A 15443-nucleotide genomic window follows, 5' to 3' on the forward strand; every position below is an offset into this window, starting at 1 on the left:
AAAAGAAGTAATTAATTTTTTTAGCCATGTGAAGTTTCAGCTGCCTCGAGACTTTAAACAAAGTAAACTTTAAAAAAGAGATTGATAAGTGCAGATGAACAGTATGAATCTCGCTTTCTATTATGTGCAAATACTTCTGTCCTGATTATATTTTGCATCCAAATATAAAACTATTTCTGTTTTGGTTTGAACACATCAAGCTGTTACTTTTTACATCAAAACCTACCTCATCCGGTGTGTCGACGCTTCTTTCAGGGAAAATTAAAATTAAACAATGGTATTTTATTTCGAAGCCTTAATAAGCCCTGACAAGCGTTTTAGAACCCTTTCCTCTCAGTCGAAAGTCTTAAAAGATTAATTAAAAGAAATTTTTTATCAACGAGAGTATTGTTTGAATAAAATATGTTTTTATGTCCACTACGATCGAAATTAATGACCTAGAAGCGAGTTTTATTAGATTTCATTGGAAAAGCAAACAACTTCTAAGTCTTTGGTTGTTCACCTTATCGTGCTTCTTATTGCAAGGAGTTTGATTTACACACAATCACGTCAAAAAACTTGTATCTGGTCTTGTTGTCTAAATATTGAAATTGTTTTTCAATCAAATTTTTGTAACATATGGGATTCAAAGCTTTAGAGGACAAAGTGTAATATTGTTAGATGTAGCTGTGGAAAGCATCCAAGAAGTCATGGCTGAGAACAGTTTATCTTGTTACCAACTTCCCGATCCTACTTTTCACAAAGTAGCTGAGCGCTATACAATGAACCTTGTAACAGCTATAATCAATATGGTAACAGCCCCTCTTGCTGTTATCAGCAACCTTTTGATTTTCGCTGCAATCGTTTCTCGACTTAGAGCACCATCAAAAATTTTGATCGCTAGTTTGGCCCTCTCGGATGTCTTTGTTGGGCTTGCAGTTCAGCCGGGTTACATTATGTACCGACTCATGGAAAATCAGCATCGTTCCGTTCCCTGCTTTGTCAGAATTGTATATGCAAATGCTTTTTACATTTGTTGTGGTGTGGCTTTCATGACACTAGCTGTTGTTAGTTATGAGCGATTGATTGCAGTTCGACTTCAGGTGAGGTACAATGCTGTGTTCTCCTCAAGTCGTATTCTGAAGTATATGGCATTTATCTGGATACTCAACATTCTTTTTACAAGTTTGCAGTGGGTTGTGGTAAAGCAGGTTTCAAGAGGTATACATTTGATAGCTTGGTTCATTTGTCTTCTCGTAGCTGTAGTATCAAACATTGGAATCATTTTGAGTTTACGACAACATTCCCGACGCGTGCAACCCGGCAGTCGTCATCCATCTCAAAGAAACCAGAACAAGCGAAGAATATTTAGAGAAGTAAACGTAACAAGAAGCATATCATTCATAGTTGCAGTTTACTTGATGTTTAACATACCAGTTTTGTTTGTGACAATTTATCATCAGATATTGGGTAGAGATATCAAGACTTATAACCACTACAGTTGGTCAGAAACTCTTGCTTTTTTCAACTCGTGCACAAATCCATTGGTGTGTTGTTGGAAAAGTCGCGAAATCCGTCAGGCGGTGAAAGCAGTAGTAGAAAGAATTTTCTGCAAATAGAATACTTTTAGATTGGAGCTCGAAAGAGATGTCAAGAGTTAGGACCACTACAGCTGGATGTGTAGTTGGAATTACAAAATTCGTAAAGCGCCAAAGAATACTAACACGCAGAAGATGTTTGCAAAGAAAATTTATATCCTTAAGCATCTCGAATCCCGTCCATTTGAGAGAAACTAAAATACAGTTTGAAACGGATTAAGTTTAGTCAGTGGTCTTGATAGAAATTTATGTCATTACTACGTAGATATTATTTTTGCGCAAGTAGATACTTGATAACCGTCTGTTCCCTAAAAAATATTAGTACTGATACGTCCTTTGATGCTTTTCTAAATACGTATAAACGATGCAAATAATCCATTACACTCTCCCTTTTGTGATATGGCGCTTTAGACTACAACCCGGCAAGAAAAAGCAAAAAAAAATGTACACAGGAAACTTTTTCCAAATTAGCCGACATGACAAAGCCCATAATAGTACAATGTAGTTGTAGCGAAAACCGTTGCTTCCTTGCAGCTTTCAATTGTCGAGCTAGATAAAGAATTTAGACAAACCTGTAAATACCTAGTTCCTCAGTGATTTATCAGAACTATATGCCTGTGTGGGTGAAAGAGCCCGTAGAACACATAACTGACAGAACTTTGTCTCGGAATTTAAAGAGATATCTGCAAAAGGTATAAAATCCGGCATGTCTGGCTTCCTTCGCGAGAGGGACTCCTGTGTGGCTCCAATAATCTATCTTAAAAAACATTTAATAATAATAATAATAATTTATCTCTAACGTATTACATCATTAAATTCTCTATGCTCGGAAAAAAAAATTTAGGATAAGTAAAACCTTTACAATAGTAAACGTTGGTGCACAATATGAAGAAGCGCGACAACCATGGCTCTTTGTCCTGAGCATCGGCCTGTATAGTCGCAGGTTGAGTGGAGACGCCTGTTCCGTTGATGTAAAAGTAGCAACTTGATTGGAAGTTAGCGAGATGTGGAATTAAAAGCTGTCAGCAGAATTCTCCACTTGCTTTGAAGTACTAAAGAATTGGCCCAGCTTTTCTCTTTCCAACATAGCGACATGTAGTGTAATGTTGTCATTTTTTTGCGGTGTTGATTTGAAAATTACTTTTTCATCTCCTTTATTGTCATCTACCTTACAGTAGTTAATTTTTGGGCGCTTCATTAGAATGATCGACTCTGATTGGTCCCCAATAGCCTTTCCCTTTCCTGGAGCCTCATACAAGACCAAACTTTCTGTTGACCCTTTCCCTTCAGGTTACTTCCCACCTTCGCGAGTGTCCTTCGGGGAAAAATTCGTACGCGCGCTAGTTTCACTAAAATTCCAGCAAACTAGATATCAGAAGAAAGCTTAATAACTGCAGTTTACGATAAAAGTATAATTTAAGCGACTTATTTTAAAGGGAGTATCAAGAGCCGGTAAGGCGGGAAACGACCGAAGGTTCTTCTATTTAATTTATCAGGTATCAGACCCCGCAGCACGAGCAAAATGGCTGAACAGTCTTACCACATTATGACGTAAACAGTGATATGCTACTGAGCAGATACCAGGAAACATGAAATCAAATTGCTAAATAGAAATATTATGATAAAAAGAATGTTGTTAATTTTTTTTTTTCGTTCGTTTTATTTTTTTTTTAAGGTTCAAGGTTGTCAAGGTTTTACTCATGCATCCTTGGCATCAGCTGGTGGGACAAAGTGCCCAACGCCTAAGTTCTTGCCCGTGCCGGCCTCCCCATGATGTAAACGCTGCTCAAGCGACGCAGAATGCACTAGCTTGGCCATGGGCGTCGTATGGAAGACGGTCGGATCCTCAAGGAGATCTTCTATGGTCAACTTGCTTCGGGCATAGGACCCTAAGGTCGCCCCCAGCTGAGATATAAAGATGTCTGCAAGCGCAACATGAAAGCTCTGGACATCAATATAGAGATCTGGGAGGACACTGCAGCAAACCGCAGCAGCTGGCGCTGCTTGCTGAAGAAATTCGACATCGACCGAAGGAGGCCTACTACTATTCCACAACTACTCATGCTGAATGACCAGGTTATTCAATGTTAGCTCTTGCAAAAAGTTTTTACAGGTTAAAAATAACTAGAGGTCAGTGGTCGTTGACTTCTCAGTAGAAGTTAACATTTGCAGAAGTTGTTGCAAAAGTGGTTGGTTTACGAGAAGAAACAGAGAATAAACAGAACTTTGATCATGACAAGACAAGTACAAATGCGTAGTACTTTCCACTAAGTGTGGTTTTATTTGCTTTTAAGCCTGGCAAGTGCTAACATTAGTTTTGGACGAAGAGTTTTAATCGTTTTACAGTCCATCAAAAAACATCAACTTATAGACAAACTAGCTTCTTTAAGATATTTTTGACCTTTCGACGAACTTCTTTATTTTTCCAGCAGCATATCAGTGCATTTGTGCAAGAGTTAAGAAAGACGAGTGTCTCCGTCCAGCTGTAGTGGTTGTGAAACCTAACTCTAAATAATTGATCATATATTAAAACAAACAGCACAGGAAAGTTCAAAATCAAGTACACTCCTACAAGAAAGGAGATGTTCTTCGCAAGCTTGGCCTCTCGTTGTCTCTGAAGATTTCCAGCGCCTTGGAGTTGTAGCTGGACCTGTCCACGTTGTCTTCGCACAACGTGAGGACGCCAATCTGGGTGGCTATAGAAACAAGAAGACAAGTTTATGAAACCATCATATGGATTTTTTCAACCACAGATACAATAGCAGCCCATTTAAGAGCTGTTAACAAAACATTCACGTTCTATATGATTAGAACATATTTCACAACTCGCGTCGAAGAAAAGAGGGCGTTGTACCTAACTCGCAGTCGAACAGCTACGAAGCGCTCATAACTGACAGCGCTCAAAGTCATGAAAGATACTCCAAAGCAAATAAAAAAAGCCAAATTATACATTATCCTCACAAAACAAGGAACTAAACGACGCTGGCTTTCCATGAACCTGTATGCAATATATCCAGGCTGGACTGTTATAGCTACAAACACATCAGAAAGAGCTAAGGAAGCAACGACTAGATTAGAGGGAGTTCGGAGACGAGGACAACCAAAGTAAATGGTGACAATCAGTAAATTTGCAATAACGCCGACTGGAGCCGTAACACTGTTAATGATGGCTGTAAGAAGGTTGACTGTAAACCGTTCTTGAGCTTTATGGAAGAATGGATTGGCAAGATAGAAACAAATTTTCTTGCTCGGATTAATTACCCTCCATCTCGCAGAGGCCGGTTCCTTGGTTATGACTTCTTCAATAAAGATCAGAGCTGTAATGGCCCTAATGTATTTGAAACGTTTTAATGCATTAGTGCCCTGTTCCAAAGTAAATAACTTTAATGGCCATTGCATGGCAAATCCATTTAGTACACTTCCATTTTGAAGTATAGTTTCGTTGCAGCTGAGAAAAAAACGTTAAATCAAACAACAGTTATTGCTACTTAACAAAAAGGCGGATATTTATTTAAAAGGCTTTTAGGAATTCGCCAACCGGAACAGGCTTAATCATGTCGCAGCTGGAAAAGCTATAGCTAGTTTTGTATCAGCAGCATTAAACAAAACTGCATTGCCAGTGTAAAGAAAACTATACAGTACTGACTAGCACAGCATTGCCAGTGTAAAGAAAGCTATGCAATATGTAAGGAAATGAAAATAGAACCCTGGAAACGTTTTGTTTATATTCTTCTAATTAAAAACTTCAGTGCTATTTTAACTTTAAAACATACTGGATGATCTCAATTAGGAACATGCTCAATAAGGATCAAATTTGTAATAACGCCGACTGAACCTGTAGTAGTGTTAAAGATGACTGTAATAAGGTTGATTGTAAAATGTTCATGAGCTTTATGGAAGAATGGATCAGCAAGACAAAAACTGGAATTTTCTCGCTCGGAGTTATTACCCTCCATTTAGCAGATGCAAAATACAAGGAAATGAGAGCATAGCCTTGGAAACGTTTTGCTTATACTGTCAGTGAATATTAAAGCCTTCTTCGGTTAATACATTTGGGTCCACTTTCCAGTTATTTAATTATCAAATCAAAAATGAAAAATGCCTTTAATTTCGACTTGTATGACACGCTAGAAATGTAAAAGATGGCAGATTTGAATTATAGGGAGGTGAAAACGCAGCTGTCGAAAGTCGTTTGACAGTTTTTCAGTAAGAGAACTGGCATCTGGTAATTTATATTCGCGGGAATAACTGTATTCTAACCTAAGACGATTGAAAAAGTTTTCTTTGGGGAAATATCAACGGCCTCAAGCTAGAATGGTTGCAGTTGAGTCGGATGATCCCATATGATTATGCTTTTTTTCATATATAAATTTAATAACTGACCTTCTGTTTCCTTGGATTTCAAACTTGAATTCAAACAGTATACTAAGGGGACTAACCAGGTTTCGGTTTACTTTGAGGCACACTAACATGGTTAGAGAACTGTTCAGAATAAATTTGCTTTTCTGGAATGACATCTCATGAAGTGAAGAAACCTTTGTAGAATGTTACTTGCAGAGACGCAATGCAAAAACGCTAAGGTAACGTAAGAGAACGGAAAAAAGACGAAAACCTTGTATTAGAGTTGAAACATTTTTTTATCATTTTTTTTTTGGCGAATTAGGTTTCAGTGAATTTAAAGATCCTTCAGCCAGTTGACTCTTAGATAACTATCTATGTTTCATATGGGAACACTAGAACACAGAAGTCCGCCTAACAGTATTAAAAAGCTCTTGTATTGGAAAGTATTGAATAATTCACCTCGTATTATTTCCATTGGTAAATATGTTCATATACACATAAGGACAAAATTGAAAAAGGCCTGCTGGATGCCTCTCTGGAAGAAGCTGTGTTTAGTGTTATGCGGAGTTTGCAGCCAATGATTGGTACGAATTTTTCATGGAGGGAACAAAGCGAGAGTTTAAGATTACCAAAGATCGCCCACATGACAGAGGAAAAAGGGAAGCTAAAAACGATCCATACCATTAGAAGCTAAGATTATTAAAGCATACGTATTTGCCTGTACGTTTCCTTCTGTTTTCTCTTTTAAGTGAAGACGTTTCTTATTTGCAAAATATTTTGTTCAGGACTTCTTTGAAAGCGTGACGGATTTCCTGACTTTTCCGACAACACACCATTGGATTCGTGCAAGAATTGACTTCTCTTTCGAGCTCCAATCTCAAAGTATTCTATTTGCGGATAATTCTGTCTACTATTGCTTTCACCGCATGACGAATTTCGCGACTTTTCCAACAACACACCAATGGATTCGTGCACGAATTGAGAAAAGCAAGAGTTTCTGTCCAGCTGTAGTGGTTGTATGTCTTGATATCTCTCCCCAGTATCTGATTATAAAGCGTCACAAATAGGACAGGCAAGTTAAACATTAAGTAGACCCCAACGATGAAGGACACACTTTTTGCCAACCTCAGTTCTCTTTGCCTTTGACTCCGTTCAGGCAGGTTAGAATTGGCAGGTTGCATTCGGTTTCGATTTTGGTGCAAATTAAAAATGATTCCCATATTTGCCACTGCAGCGATAACGAGAGACGTGAACCAAGCCACCAAATGCATCCCTTTTGAAATCTTGTTAACACCGGCCCACTGCAGACTTGTGAAAATAATATTGAAAACCCAGATAAACGCCGTATACTTCATTATTCGCCTGGGGGAGAACACAGCATTGTACCTTGCCCGAAGACGAACTGCTACGAACCGCTGGTAACTGACAGTGGCTAGCGTCATAAGGGCTACTCCATAGCAAATGTAGAAAGCATTTGCATATACAATTCTGACAAAGCAGGGAACGGAACGATGCTGATTTTCCATGAGTCGGTACATGATGTAACCCGGCTGAACTGCAAGACCAACAAAGACATCCGAGAGGGCCAAACTTGCGATCAAAAGGTTCGATGGTGTTCGAAGCCGAATTATGATAGCAGCGCAAATTAAAAGGTTGCAAATGACAGCGAGAGGGGCTGTTACTATATTGATTATGGCTGTTATAAGGTTCATCGTGTAGCGCTCAGATACGTGGTCAAAAGATGGATCGGGCAGGTGGAAACAAGAAAGCGGTGGACCTTCCATCGAAGAGTTGTTAGCCACGAGTTCCGCAAAATGTCCGTTAAGAATCGCCGATGTTATTGTATTCTGATAAAGCTAGATGCAAAGTAAATCCATTAGACAAAACTGTCGAATTTACATTTGGAACCTTTCTAAAATAGGTCACAGCATATAGCGTAATTTTCTAGGCTAAAAAAGGTCATTTCGCTTATGGAATATTCTCCCGCACTTTGTGATACCCGTCGCACTATGTAATACCCATCAATTTGTAATAACAATTGTCGCACTGTTTTATACAAAAGCCGTCTCACTTTGTAATAAAAGACTATCCCAAGTTTTAAGACCGGTAAGATAGGTAGTTGCACTTTGTAATGACAGTTGTCATGCATTCTGTTATTCAAAGAATGAAAACCACAATACTCTTTTAGATCTAGGCGCTGGTTACGTAATCAAACGTGGTAAACTTGCATTACGGGTAACGAAAAGAAAGGGCCGAACTTCTGCTGTAACGATAGGATTTTTCGCTGTCAAGTTTGTATGCTAACGCTAAAAAGTATATAAAATTCAAGGTAGAAACTGCGAGATTTTGCTAAGTTCAGCATGCGTAAATGATACCAGTCTCAATACAGTCAGTCGTAAACAGTTATTATTAGATCATATCGGTAATTAGTGTTACACTGTAACCGTCACCTATCATGATCTTTCTGTGGTTGTTATCCATCTGAGCTTTTTGAAAGTAATTAATCTTGTGAAAGGGGAAATTCCTACTTAAACAATCGTTGTATTAGATTACGTGGTCCTCTAATCTCCTTTACCTTAGGCTTGAATAGAGCTTTCTTTGGCAGTATCGGGGGTCGAAAAATAGTGAAAAAGGAAACCAGTCAGCTTAGGGGTGCTTACAGAATAAATCCACCTTGGAGCCAACTTTTGTGTGGGTGAATATTCCATAGACATCATGTTATACAATAGGCATTCGGACAGGTCACACATGTTCCTAGGCAAATGTTGGCTACAGACCTATTTGACACAGCAAAATCATTTTCAAGACAGTGAAGAAGTTTTGATCCTCCCGCTGGAGTTTTGTTGTGTATGAGTCTCCATGAAATATCTGAAAATGCTTTCGCTGCAATGAATGCTCAGCAGGGACATATGGCCGCAGTAATCAAGCGATAGAAAGAGGCAGGAAAATAATAAAAAAAACACCTGCCTTAGGAGGACAGAACCTCCAACTACAGCATAAACCAAATCATAAGAATTCTTCGGGATACAGAATATATCATTTTAGTTTTTAAATTGGAAACGTTTAGTGATATCACCTTAAGTCATAAGGCAAGTCCCACGTCGCGTGGTGATAGGTCTTGCCCAAGGATATATTCGCACTTCCTCCTTTTATCATCAAAGAAGGTAACTGTTGTGTATTCATTTGGAGGAGACACTCACTCCTTAATTGCTTTCTATATATATATTGTCTTTATTCATCGATCAGCTTTCTAATAAGCTGGTACAATTATGTCATTTGATTAAAGTACTTGAGATCAATCCTTGATATTACCAGTATTGGTACAAGTACTCTTTCTATGTTCTCAGTACACTATAATTACTACCAGAATGCCTGACTTGACTCTCGCAATAAAGTTCAGCAATAAAATTGAAACTAGTATCTCCCTTTGGAAGTAGTGGAGAAGAGCTTCACTATTTTGCCCATTGTTCGCTTCCCGCGTGCTCTACAACAAAACAGTGCACTACGGGGGCTTTTTTAATTTATAATTGTCTGTTTCAAGTTACGTAATGTCAAAAAACCGAGCGTGTGCATGGGGTATGATGAAATTGAGTTAGATTGGTGCCCATCACGTGTAGAAATCTGTTTAAATTGAAAATTCAATGCCAGGGGCTTGAACAGAAAGAACCACACTTTTCAAATGATAAATTAGAACAACCTTTTTTTTTGTAATTTGAAGAGTTTAAGTCGGGTGACAGCACGTCATTGCTTTTATGGTGCTAATAGTAATGTGGAAAGACATTTTGCCTTTAACCAGTGGTAATCAATAAAAGTGATGCATCAGGACACAGGGAAATAAAACAAAGTTTTCGGTTTACAGTCTGGCAGCAGTTAGTGGTCATGGATTTGAATACTTCCTCTGAGAATTCTTCTTGTTTTCATCTTCCTCATCCGTTATTCGATGGAACCTATGAGCGATTCATTACAAATTTAATAACAGCCATGATCAACATCATTACCACTCCATTCGCTTTTATTGTCAACATACTGATCTTTCTCGCCATTTTTGACTTTCACCGTCTACAAACTCCTTCCAATCTATTACTTGCGACTTTAGCATAGTCAGATGCATTTGTCGGCCTGACAGTCCAACCAGGTTATGTCACCTATCGGCTTATGGAAAATCAGCATCGTTCAGTTCCTTGTTTTGTAAGACTTATCCACAGTTCTGCATTCTACGTATGTTTTGGTATTTCTTTCATGACTCTAACCGCTGTGAGCTAAGAGCGCTTTGTACTGTTCGTCTAAGTGTAAGGTACAATGCGATGTTTTCAACGAGACGGGTTCTAAAATTTGCTTTGGGGATATGGAAGGTAAATATATTCTTGACTGCTCTGGAACGGGCTAAAATAGATAAAGCTCAGTGAGAGGTATTCATCTAACTCTTTGGTTTCTTTGCCTTCTTATCTCAACTGCGACCCAAATTAGCGTTTTTATAGCTGTGCAAACACACCATCGAAGAGTCTAAGACCAACTTCAAGGGGATGAAAAGCCACAGAGACAAAGAAAAGTGAAACTAACGAAAAAGATATTGACTGTGGTTGTAATTTACTATATTTTGTACTTTCCCATCTTTTTCGTGACATTTTATCATCAGATATTAGGGCTAAACATACAAACATACAACCACTACAGCAGTACAGAGACGCTGGCTTTTATAAACTCCTGCTCAAATCCCTTTATATGTTGCTGGAAAAAGAGAAAGATTCTTCAAAGAGTTAAAGATCTCCCAGAGAAAATTGTTTCCTAAAACACATTTTGTAAGCTAATTTGTAGAATATTTTGTTATTTCTTTCATTTCTCCCAATGTTTTGTTGACATCTTGACTATTGATTTTAAGTCTCATGGTAATTTTCAAAACTGGCGGCAAACGTCAATTTCACGTTTTACACCTGCTATTTTCAGAATTTCTTCAATTAATGCAAGCTTTTTCATCAAAGCCTCAGGTTGTTAAATTGCACTTCATGGCAAGCACTAATTCGAGCGATGGATCTTTCTGAGAGTACACAACGCCTTCGAAATAACTAGTAAAAGCTGAAATTTTCTTTCTTTTACCGCCGCATTAGCATCGCAGATGATCAAACTTGAAGATGAGTTTCAAACAAGATATTCACAAAGTCAGATGATTGAAACGGGAGGAACTTTTGGGTCGTAACGGTTTGCAAACAACAACTGACTGTTTTTTTTAATATAAATGATTAATATTTTGAAAGGTAGAGGAAAAAAATAAACGAGGAAACATGTTTGACACCACCAACAAAAAAAATATATATATATATCGTAGGAAGTCTGTGTTTCGATTTTGCCGTAGTACAGTGCTCGATACATAGAAGGAGAGCGCGATTTGTATTGAGGTAGGGAAAATTAAGAGGCTACACTTTCATCCCGACAAGCCTGTTACGTGATTAAATCACTCTTCAGGGGATTTTAATGGCAAGAGTATTCGTAAACATCGCTAATACACTATAAAATTTGCATAATTGATGTGGCGATAAATTTAGATGTTCAGTTGTTACGTAACAACGCTTTGTTTCTGTGGCAGCATGAAGACAATTTCATCACGAAATATCTTTCCTTAAAAGAACGTATATCTATATATATATATATATATATATATATATATACATTTCGCTGATGGAATATGTTCTTGCTCTTAGTGATACCTGTCGCACTTTGGTTACCCAGCACTTTGTAATAACACTTGTCGCACTATTTCATAAAAAGGCCGTCTCACTTTGTAATAAAAGACTATCCCAAGTTTTAAGACCGCTAGGATAGATAGTCGCACTTTGTAATGACACTTGTCGTGCTTTTTGTTATTTAAAGGATAAAAAATAGAAAACCGTTTTAATAACGTAGCTTAAGCAATCCAGCTATCTTGATTAGATCTAAGTGCTGGTTACGTAATCAAACATGGTACACTTGCATTGCCGGTAACGAAAAGGAAGGGCTGCACTTCTAAGTCGGTGAAACACCCCTTTGAAGACGGACATTTCAGATTCTCTGCGCCCATCTTTGAGAAAAATGCTTAAAGCCCTCACACAGTGAGTTTTCTGTTATATTCAGCTCTTTCTTGAAAGCGGGACCGAAGGAGCATATCTGACGATCTTACCACAACTTCCACATCGCTTTATTTTGCAATGACGCCTCAGAGCAAAGGAATGCTGAGGGTCGCTGTGCTTTTAAGGAGATGAAAGTGTGTGGGTGAATATTCAATGGATATCATGTCATACAATAAGTTCCTCGGCAAATGTTCGCTACAGACCTATTTGACACAAATAAATCATTTTCAAGACAGTGAAGAAGTTTTGATCCTCTCACTGGAGTTTTGTTTCCTATAAGTCTCCATGTAATATATAAAAATGCTTTTGCTGCAATGATGCGGTAATCAAGCGACAGAAAGAGGCAGGAAAATTAAAAAAACACCTCCCTTAGGAGGACAGAACCTCCAACTAGAGCGTAAACCAAATCATGAGAATTCTTCGAGATAAAGAACATACCATTTTAATTTTTAAATTGGGAACGTTTTAGTGATACCACCTCAAGTCGTAACAAAAGTCAAACATCACGAGGTGATAGGTCTGACCATTGACCGTTATTTTCAAAGAAGGTTACTTTTGCGTATTCATTTAGAGGAGATACTCACTCCTTAATTGCTTTCTATGCATATTGCCTTTATTCATCGATCAGTTTTCTAATAAGCTGGTACAATTATGTTATTTGATAAAAGTACTTTCACATCACTCAGTAATCCTTGATATTACTAGTATTGGTACAAGTACTCTTAATATGTTCTCAATACACTATAGTTACTACAATAATGCCTAACTTGACTCTCGCAATAAAGTTTAGCAATTAAATTGAATCTAGTATCTCCCTTAAGAAGTAGTGGGGAAACTTATGACTATTTCGCCCACTATTCGTTTCCTACGTGCTCTACAACAAAACAGAGTCCGGGGCTTCTCCATATTTTATAATTGTATGTTTAAAGTTACGTGATGTCAAAAAACCGAGCGCGTGCATGGAATATGATTAAATTTAGTTAGATTGGTGTCCAATAGGAACCCTGCACGTTATCGTCGTGTGATTAGAACTTGACAATTTTAAGTCGGGTGACAGCACGTCATAGCTTGTACGGTGCTAATAATAATGCGTAAACACGTTTTCCTATTATTCAGTGGGAATCAACAAACGTGATGCATCTTGACACAAGAGAAGCAAACAAAATTGTCGGTTTACAGTCCGGCAGCAGTAAGTGGTAATGGATTTGAATATTTCTTCTGAGGATTCTTTTTGTTTTCATCTACCTCATCCGTTATTCGATGAAGCCTCTGAGCGATATATCACGAACTTAATAACAGCCATCATCAACATCATTAGCGCTCCATTCGCTTTTATTTCCAACATGCTGATCTTTGTCGCCATTTTTGACTTTCACCGTCTACAAACTGCTTCCAATCTATTACTTGCGACTTTAGCATTGTCAGATGCATTTGTCGGGCTGACGGTCCAACCAGGTTACATTACCTACCGGCTTATGGAAAATCAGCATCGTTCAGTTCCTTGTTTTGCAAGACATATCTACAGTTCTGCATTCTACGTATGTTTTGGTGTTTCTTTCATGACTCTAACTGCTGTGAGCTATGAGCGCTTTGTGGCTGTTCGCCTACGTGTAAGGTACAACGCGATGTTCTCAACGAAACGAGTTCTAAAATATGCTTTGGGGATATGGACGGTCAATATATTCTTGACTGCTATGGAATGGGCTAAAATAGATAAAGCTATGAGAGGTATTCATCTAACTCTTTGGTTTCTTTGCCTCCTTTTCTCAACTGCGACCCAAATTGGCGTTTTTATAGCTATACGAAGACACCATCAACGAGTCAAAAACCAACTTCAAGTGGATGAAAAGCTACAGACACGAAGAGGAGTGAAACTAGCGAAAAAGATATTAACTGTGGTTGTAATTTACTTTATTTTGTACTTTCCCGTTCTATTTGTGACATTTTATCATCAGATATTAGGGCAAAACATACAAACATACAACCACTACAGCTGGACAGAGACGCTGGCTTTTCTAAACTCCTGCTCAAATCCATTTATATGTTGCTGGAAAAAGAGAGAGATTTTTCGAAGAGTTAAATATCTCCTGAAGAAATTAATTCGCTAAAGCACATTTTTTATGCTCATTTGTATAATATTTTCTTTTCTGTTTTTTGGTTTGTTTTTTTTTTCATTTCGCCCAATGTTTTGTTCATATCTTGAGTACTAATAATTTAGTGTCATAGTAATATTCAAACCTGGCAGCAAACTTCAATTGAACGTTTGACACCTGCTATTTTCTTAACTTCCTAAATTACTGCAAGTCTTTTCATTAAAGCTTCAGGTTGTTCAATTGCGCTTCATGACAAGTACTGATTCAGGCAATGGATCTTTGAGAGAGTACACAACGCCTTCGAAATAACTTCAATTCAATGAAAGCTCGAATTTTCTTTCTTTTACCGCCGCATTAGCATGGCGGATGATCAAACTTTAGGGATGAGTTTCAAAAGGAATATTCACAAAGTCAGATGGTTGAAACGGAAGGAACTTTCGGGTCGTGACTTTCTGCAAATAATAGCTGACTGTTTGCGTAATATCAACGATTAGTATTTTGAAAGGGAAAGGAAAAGATGGAAATGAGGAAACATGTTTGACACCACCAACCAAAAAAACAAATTTATATATATCGTAGGAAGTCTGTGTTTCGATTTTGCCGTAGTGCAGTGCTCGATACATAGAAGGAAAGCGCGATTTGTATTAAGGCAGGAAAAACAAAAAGACTTCACTTTCATCCCGACTAGCCTGTTTCGTTATTAACTCACTCTTCCGGGTATTTTAATGGCAAGAATATTCATAACCATTGTTGATACACTATAAAATTTGCATAATTGGGTAGCGATAAATTTAGATGTTCAACTGTTACGTAGCAACGCATTGTTTCTGTGACGGCGTGAAAACACAAGTTCATTAAAAATGTTTTCCCTTCAAAGAACATATGTACATATATGTACATATATATTCTAGAATAAAAGAATCAAATGGAAAAGTCTTTGGATGTTTGGGAAAAAAAAGTTACTAATTTTGATCTCACAGTCACTCAATCTTGCGGGTAAAGCCCATTTAAAAAATCTCTTTAAAAGGAGAAACTTGGTATATTGAGCATAAACAAGCTCTACACAGTTAGCAAGGTATAAGGTGTATGGAGAAAAAAACATGGCGATGATATTGCATCCGCGAAAGTCAAGAGGCATTCTGATTATGGAAAAATTGAATGGACAGTTGTGCACGCCATTCGATAAGTTTTAAAACACATACGTGATGATACCCTCCGCAGTAGCGCTTCCTGCTTTGATGTTTTGGTTTTTAGAAAAAATTTATACTAACAGAAAATACTTGCTAAAAAGAGAACAGATTCATCGGACATTTTCAAGAGATATCTTAATA

At 37.8% G+C, this 15443-nt stretch overlaps 3 protein-coding genes and 1 pseudogene across 3 annotated transcripts in view; 3 read left to right on the forward strand and 1 right to left on the reverse strand.

The window, feature by feature from the left end:
* LOC149037402 (trace amine-associated receptor 7g-like) overlaps positions 1 to 2030 on the forward strand; it is a 2612-nt gene extending 582 nt beyond the window's left edge. Inside the window, exon 1 of the mRNA XM_089188475.1 lies at positions 1 to 2030. This exon is cut by the window's left edge and continues 582 nt beyond it. Coding sequence (XP_089044601.1) covers positions 690 to 1598 — 909 coding nt within the window. The 5' untranslated portion in view covers positions 1 to 689 and the 3' untranslated portion in view covers positions 1599 to 2030.
* Positions 2031 to 6439: 4409 nt separating this feature from the next.
* Positions 6440 to 8476, reverse strand: LOC149037403 (adenosine receptor A2b-like). The gene has a single exon (XM_089188492.1). It carries the CDS (start codon positions 7700 to 7702, stop codon positions 6806 to 6808), a length of 897 nt encoding a protein of 298 aa, XP_089044618.1. The 5' UTR covers positions 7703 to 8476; the 3' UTR covers positions 6440 to 6805.
* A 1173-nt stretch (positions 8477 to 9649) lies between these two features.
* On the forward strand, positions 9650 to 11200 carry LOC113679563 (trace amine-associated receptor 7e-like; annotated as a pseudogene).
* A 1904-nt stretch (positions 11201 to 13104) lies between these two features.
* On the forward strand, positions 13105 to 14352 carry LOC149037404 (lysophosphatidic acid receptor 3-like). Its single transcript, XM_089188491.1, has one exon. It carries the CDS (start codon positions 13219 to 13221, stop codon positions 14125 to 14127), a length of 909 nt encoding a protein of 302 aa, XP_089044617.1. The 5' UTR covers positions 13105 to 13218; the 3' UTR covers positions 14128 to 14352.
* The last annotated feature ends 1091 nt before the right edge of the window (positions 14353 to 15443 follow it).

The sequence above is a fragment of the Pocillopora damicornis genome, chromosome 11 (genome assembly GCF_964200805.1).
Source record: "Pocillopora damicornis chromosome 11, jaPocDami1.2, whole genome shotgun sequence".
Lineage (NCBI taxonomy): Eukaryota > Metazoa > Cnidaria > Anthozoa > Scleractinia > Pocilloporidae > Pocillopora > Pocillopora damicornis.